The sequence below is a fragment of the Apis dorsata genome, unplaced genomic scaffold (genome assembly GCF_000469605.1).
Source record: "Apis dorsata unplaced genomic scaffold, Apis dorsata 1.3 scaffold_41, whole genome shotgun sequence".
Lineage (NCBI taxonomy): Eukaryota > Metazoa > Arthropoda > Insecta > Hymenoptera > Apidae > Apis > Apis dorsata.
This window is the reverse complement of record NW_006263343.1, coordinates 167,087-174,781: the sequence shown is the minus strand read 5'-3', so window position 1 is coordinate 174,781 and position 7,695 is coordinate 167,087. Positions and strand designations below refer to the sequence as shown.

At 16.2% G+C, this 7,695-nt stretch overlaps 1 protein-coding gene across 4 annotated transcripts in view; it reads right to left on the bottom strand.

Moving 5' to 3' along the window:
- Positions 1-7,695, bottom strand: part of LOC102675206 (NADPH--cytochrome P450 reductase) — an 18,321-nt gene that overhangs the window by 9,607 nt on the left and 1,019 nt on the right. The window contains exons 1-2 of one of the 4 annotated variants that reach the window (XM_031513500.1): positions 1,486-1,559; positions 1,359-1,371 (exon numbers count right to left, since the gene is read on the bottom strand). The exons of 1 other annotated variant lie outside the window; for it this stretch is intronic. In XM_031513500.1, the coding sequence (XP_031369360.1) occupies positions 1,359-1,371; positions 1,486-1,544 (72 nt within the window). In that variant the 5' untranslated portion in view covers positions 1,545-1,559. Of the gene's footprint in view, positions 1-1,358; positions 1,372-1,485; positions 1,586-2,998; positions 3,050-7,695 lie in introns of those variants that run through there. 2 more of the 4 variants (XM_031513509.1, XM_006608619.2) reach the window with 2 other exon arrangements.

Sequence of the window (7,695 nt, the reverse complement as noted above, 5' to 3'; positions counted from 1 at the left end):
TATATTATTAAAATTTATAAAATTTGAATATTTGTAAATTTTTTGTAGATTAGTGGATTTAGTATTTTGATATAATCAATTAATAAAAGAATAAATACTTAAGAAATGTAAATATATGTATATATATTGCATAATATAGAATACGATTATTATATAATCTAATATAACAAAAATATTATCGTATATTATTTATAAACATATCTGAAACATGATAAAATGCAAAAATGCAAAAAAATAAAAAAATATACATTAAAGAAATTTAACGAAAAGTACATGTATAAATATATTATAATATACAATATATATAATAAATACTTAATTACGAATGATTAGAATTCATGTATTTTTTTCCATATAAAAATCTAAATTATACTTTAAATATTATATTTAATTGTAATGTTATTTTTCATTACGTATTAATATATCAATATTAATATTATTATATATATACTTAAAATAAAATAGAATAAGAATATGAGAAATACATTAATATATAATAATATAATACTATTATTATAAATTATTGTATTATAAAATAATAATTTTAATATTATAATATATATTATTTCTTATTAATTTAAAAATTAAATTTATTTAATTTTATATTAATTGTTTATGTATATATATAGTATGTATATAGATATAATATAAAGATATTTGTAATATTGTTGTTTTTATTATTTATATTGTGAAAGAAAAAAATATAATAAAAAAAAAATATAAAAAATATTTGGCAAATTAAAATTCATAAAATGACTTCAAAATTATTATTTATTATTTTCTGATAAAAATTTTATGTTATTTTTAAAATATCTGTAATCATTCAATTCTTATCATCATAATTGTTAGATAAAGAAGCACCTATCATCTTTCATAATAACATTTAAAATTGATTACATTTAATAAATATATATTGTATAAAATCTATTGTATAAACTATTATATTTCTAAAAAATATATCTAAGTACTTATTATTATTGTTACATTTCAAAAAACTCTTAGACTGCAATAGATGTGTTTTTTGACAAACTAACATTTTTAGATCAAAACAGTATTTTTATAAAATGAAATGATTATAATACATATGCTGCTCCTTTCTTCTTATATATTCATTTGATATTTATTCATCAGAAATTATAATTATATATATATAATCAGAATTATTTAATAGAACGTTAGTCAGAAAAAGTCAGTATTCATTGTATTATATATTTATATATTTGTATATTGTATTATATATTTATACAGATACAATTTAATACTTCCAATAAATAAAGACATTATTAATCGATAAAATTAATCGATAGATATCTAAATTCGTAAAAATCGATATATATTATCTTTATTTTATACTTTACCGGTAAATCCATTCTTTGAGAAAAAAATGCAATGTCTTAAAATTAATAAATAGAAAAGAATTGATAAATTTATATTGAATTTTGAACGAAACAATTATTCACATTCGGAAAAATACCACATACTCACGCAACAACGAGCGTGTAACTGGCAGTAAGCTCGCAAGGTAATGCTGAGATGATGCACATATCCGTGTCGTGTACAAGTAGAATGAAAAATCAGCAAGTCATTGGCCGACTGAGCTTGTGTTACATGAACGTCACGTAGCATATAGCATAAAGTATATACATATAAACATATATACATATAAAGCATCATGAAATTATACAAGTAGTCAAAAGACACATATATTTATATGTATTTTGCCAATGATCGTAATTCATTTAACTGATTTCATTTCAGATAATTTTACTTATTTATTTAATTTTTTAATTAACAAAAATTTTAATCAGCTTATATAAAAATAAATTATATCATACATATGAAAATGTTATCAATAAATGATATGACTTTTTCCATTATGATAATGCATTTTTTCAACATTTTTTTGTTTTTGTTTTTAATTTTTTCATTATCAAATCTATCTTTTGTAAAATAAAATTTCATCATTTAATATCAATATATGTTTTTAGAAAATAATATATATATATTTTTCCAATTTTTAAACATAAAATTTAAAAATAAAATTTCATAATAAATTTCGATTTATTAAATCCAGTATTAACAATAAAAAAAGAATTTTCTCATTAAATATAAAATTATTTCCTTGTTACATGAATATTGTATTTTTAAATATATCGTTAATAAAACAATTGATAAATGAAAGATTATAACAATTGATTGTATATATAAAATAAATTATATCAACAATTTTGTGAAAATATTGTATTTAAGCGAATTTATTATAATTTAAAATAAGTTAATCATTAATCTCTTAATTAAGAATATACATAAGTTCGTACTATATGATTCATAATAAAATATTAAGATTTTTTTTGTTTGAATTATTGTAAAAATATGATATTTTTTTATGCGAATATTAAGTAAACAACTAAAAGTTATCAATAAGAATGATTATATTAATTAATATATATTAATTATTATATATTAATTATTATTATTAATATATATTAATTAATATATATCTAATTATTAAAATATATTAATTATTTTTATAATTTATTAATAAATTAAAGTGAAAATATGATTTTATTCGATGAATAATATAATTAAATAAATCAATAATTGATATCGATATTATTTAAAAATAATTAAATAAATAAGAAATTCGAAAATTAATTAAATTCACAGATTTATATAATGTGACAATGTATTATATTTTACATATATGTTATTCATGTATATATATTCACATAAATATAAAAATTAATATTTAAATTTAAATATTTGTTTTAAAAATAAAAAATTTCTTTTTATTTTAAATCTACTTTTTAACGTAAATTAATTTTTTGCTTTATGTTTACTATTGTAGTTAAAACTGCAAATATAAGATTTATCGTATAGGTCACAAAATATTAAATAAATTACCTACTTAATCAAACTGAAAGTAACATTATCGAGATAAGCATTTCTATAAATAATTAAAATAACTAACTTAAAATTATTATCAAAATATACTCACATTCTTAATGTCTCTTTATATATTTTTATTCACTTTTTCTGACGAATATTGCACTATAGATATATAAAATATAAATGACAGTAAAATATCAAATAATGTAATATGTATATTTTTCATATCTATATTATTGATATATTAATGATAATAGATTTCTTAAAAGTTGAGAACTTTATCGAATTTATTATGAATCATCAGAAAATAGAAAGCAGAGAAATACCAGTATTCTGTGAAAGTATTTAAAAAAGTGAAAATTCACCTGCACGAATGAGAATAACATGCACGAATTTATCTTACAAGAGAAAGTGAAAGGTAAAAGGAAAAATGAATAATTCTCATAGAAGAGATTTCTGTTACGTTATCATATAATATTATCTCTCACAAGTACATAAATAGATAAGATGTATATTTTATCTATTTATGTATCTATTTCAAACTGCTTGTGCTGAATAATGTGAATAATCTTAGATCTAATAGTAAATAAAAGTATCTACGATTTACATGCACATAATAATTCATATTAATGTATATTACTTATATACAAGTAACAATATACAAGTTTATTCATTATTGTGTTTGATTTATTAATAGTATGATTTATCAATAATTTATAAGCATAATTTTGTCATTATTTAATTTGTGGAGCAATACAATAATTATATATTAAATAATGAATTTATATCATTAATTATGATAATATTACTAACAATATTATAAACAAATATATAAAATAATCTTCCTAAAATGACATCCGAATACGAGTCACTATATATTTTATATAAAGAAAGTTAGATAAAACTAAAACTACTAATATAAGTTAAACAAAATTCCATGTTTCGTCTATGATAAAAACTATATATAATTATATACTGATATACAATAAGGCTATTAGACGGATTCTTATTTTAGATTATGACGAATGGACAAAGTTTAAATAGGATGGATAAACTTTCAATGAAATAATTTCAATATTGTGTTCATTTCATACAATAGGCATGGTATATAGAATGTTCAAACAAAAATAAAAAATTTAAGGGATGATTGTAAACACTAAAACAATTAATATGCAAAAATATCGTTGAAGTTTATTTTTAATAAACAATTTCATTTTGTGCTAATTGAAGCGATTTAATAATGTATTAATGAAAGTAGAGTTGAATCATTAATACATTTCATTTCATCTAGTGTAAAATTTTTATATACAAATTTTTAGCTTTGTTTTAATCTTTTGAATTATCGCTTAAATTTTCTAGCAATTTTATTCAAATATATTGCATATTGCATGGTCTTTATTTTGAAATTTCGCATGATATTTTATTTAAATAAAATTGCTGAAGTATAAATATTTAATAAATTTTGATAAATTAATATCGATGGAGTAAGAAAAAGCTTTTTGTAAAAATAAATTCTTTTTTGTTTTTTTCAATACGAGAACTTTATTTTAAATATTACGAAATAAGCGAAATATAATATTTTATAATTTTTATTTTACGATGAATCAAATATTTACGCATAATACATTATATTTGCATATTAAATTGCAAAAGCAATTAAGAAGAAATAATTTATAATTCAATCCAATAATGTTATAATTTACATTGTAATTACAATCAAGGATAATTAATTTAAATTTTTTTAAATTAAGATTATAACATCACGGAAAAATGACTTTAAAATGAAATATATAATGATACATATAATGTAATATATAATAATATTTAATGAATTAAAAATATTATTTTTTTTTATCATATTTACATTCTCTTATATCACGTAACATATTATTCCATCTTAAAATATATTTTATTTCTATTTATTACTTTCTATTATATTACTTTATTAATTACATTAGTATAAAGTTAGTCAAATATTCGATAAATATTGATCTATTTTTGAAAGAAATGAAATTAAAAAAAGAAAAAATAACTTTACATTTTTAATTTAATATTTATGTAAATTCATTTTTAATTTTATTATTATTATTTTAATAATACATAGCTATAAAAAACACTATTCATTTCAACAAACAATTTCTTTTACAATTATAATAAATTAATAACTTTAAATACAACAAGTAAACACAAAAATTTGTTGTTTATCACTATTGTATTATCAACATTAAAGTGATTAAATTAAATTTATAAAATATATTGAATACATTATACCTGAAAATAATTATGTAATAGTAACAACAGTAACAATTGTTTTATATTTGTATGTAACAATTATGTTGAAAAATAAGTAAATAAATTATAATAATTTATATAATTTTTGATTTTGCATAAAATAATTTATACCACAATTAACTTAAGAATAAGTTTTTTATATTTCGTTTTATATTTATAATTATTAAGATCAAATCATGAAATTCATGAAAAGATATTTTTAAATGCATATATTTGAAATTTTACATAACTTTATGTCAATTTATTTCTAGAATAAAATACATATAAAAAATACATATATTTTACAATAAAATTAATATTAACTTAAATATAATTTCAATTTTATTAACAGAGTTTAGTATTGAGATACTCAAACTTTCGCCATCTGTCGGTCAAAATTATTGATCTATTGATTGATTTATCCATTCTTTTACCGATTGTATCAATCATTTTTCTTTTTGTTTATCAAAAATTCTTCATTTTTTCTTTTTCATTAAGAACAATTATTTTTTTACTTAAAAGTTATAGAAAATAGTTCTTTACATTTTTGATAAGATAAAAAAAATATATATGAATAATAATTTAAATATTTTTTTGCAACCAAATATACTTTATATATATGAATAAAATATCGTATTTTGATAAAATTATATAACATATATAAGTCTACAATGTATATTTATCAACTTTTTGTTATCAACATTGCATGATTCAACTGCCATTTATAATATTTTTATGAATATCATTTTTAAGTATATATTTTATTTCATTGTGATTATGTGGATATTTTACATAAATAATGAAGATAACATGAAATATCTATATTATTTTCCTACATATTATAAGTTACTATATTATTAACATTAAATAGCCAATATAAATTGATTTTATAATATAATTGATTTCAAATATAAATTCATTAATATAAATAAACAAAAAAATTGTTTTTGTAATAAGTTGTTTCAAATTTTATAATTATCGAATAAAATTATAATTGTCTGTAATTTAAATTTTATATATGCATTTATATTTATTATTTATTCGTCATTGATCAATTAATATCATATTTTTATTATATTGATATATAACAAATAATAAAAAATATTTATACATTTCACGGAAAAAAATATACATTCTATGCATACCTATCTCAAATATACTAATGTTTTATCGCATTCCACTTCTAGTTATACATATATATTCGACATATATTTTTGTAATATTTCGACATATATATTTGTAAATTTTAAGTCACCAATTTATTACAAAAAATAATTTTTTTAATCAACTTATTTTTTATTTTTATATATCTACTAACTATAAATATTTTATAATAAATATTCAAATATTTAATTTTTGAATATTTAAATTTTTATTAAATATTTTCGTATACATATAAAAAAAAATAAAAAATTTAAAAGCTAAAATAAATAAAATTATATACAAAAATAATTGAAATTTATTTTTCAAGTAATAAGCCAATTAACTAATTTAAATAAAGTGAACTAAACTGGTAAAAATAAAGTCGATTATCTATATGAAAAAGTATAAAATATTAAAATATTAAAAAATATATACTTCTGATATTAAAAAAACTTTCTATAAAATATCAATCATAAATAAATAAATATATCATATCACTTTGGATTGAATTTTAATAAACAAAAAAATTTATATTAAATTATCTATATATTATCTATTAATAAGTAATACTTATATAAATACTTTTACTTACAATTTTATTAAATTTTATGTTACTAAATTAAACTCAAAAATAATAATGTTATAACAATTATGTTATAACAATTGAAGAAAATTAAATCAATTATTTAATCGTGCAAAAAATAGCTATAATACTTTTTAAATATTTAAAACGAGTAATAATATCAATATTAAAAAATTTATATGATTAAAAATATGATGAAAAATTTATATAATTAATTTGATAAACAATGTTATCGATCAGTGATTTAAATATATTTTATAAAATAAATATACAAAAACAATATATAAACATACATATTATATAAATTTATACATATATATATACATGTATAATCATATTTCAATTTTAACACAACATAATTTGTGTTATATCTCTGTTATTAGTAATAGAAAAAATTATAGATAAAAATTATTCTTTTTATAATTTTACATATTAAAATATTTATGAAAGAAACATATTAATAAGGAATGAAAAAGATTAATTTTATCGATAAACTGAAATTACTATGTAAAATTAATAAAATTTAATATATAAAAAATTTTATTATATGATATATTAAATATATAAATCCTATAATATAAAAGTATATGAATGTCATTAATGTCAAAAATATTAATATAAAAATATCTTTTTATAAATTTTATAAATTATATTTTTTAATAATGATATATGATATATAATATCTTTTAATAATTATAAAATATATATTTTCATAAAGAGTAATATCAAATGACTTTTCACTTTTTACTAGTTGCATACTAATAAATATATAAAAAAATTTAATTGATAATATATGTAATTTGAAATTT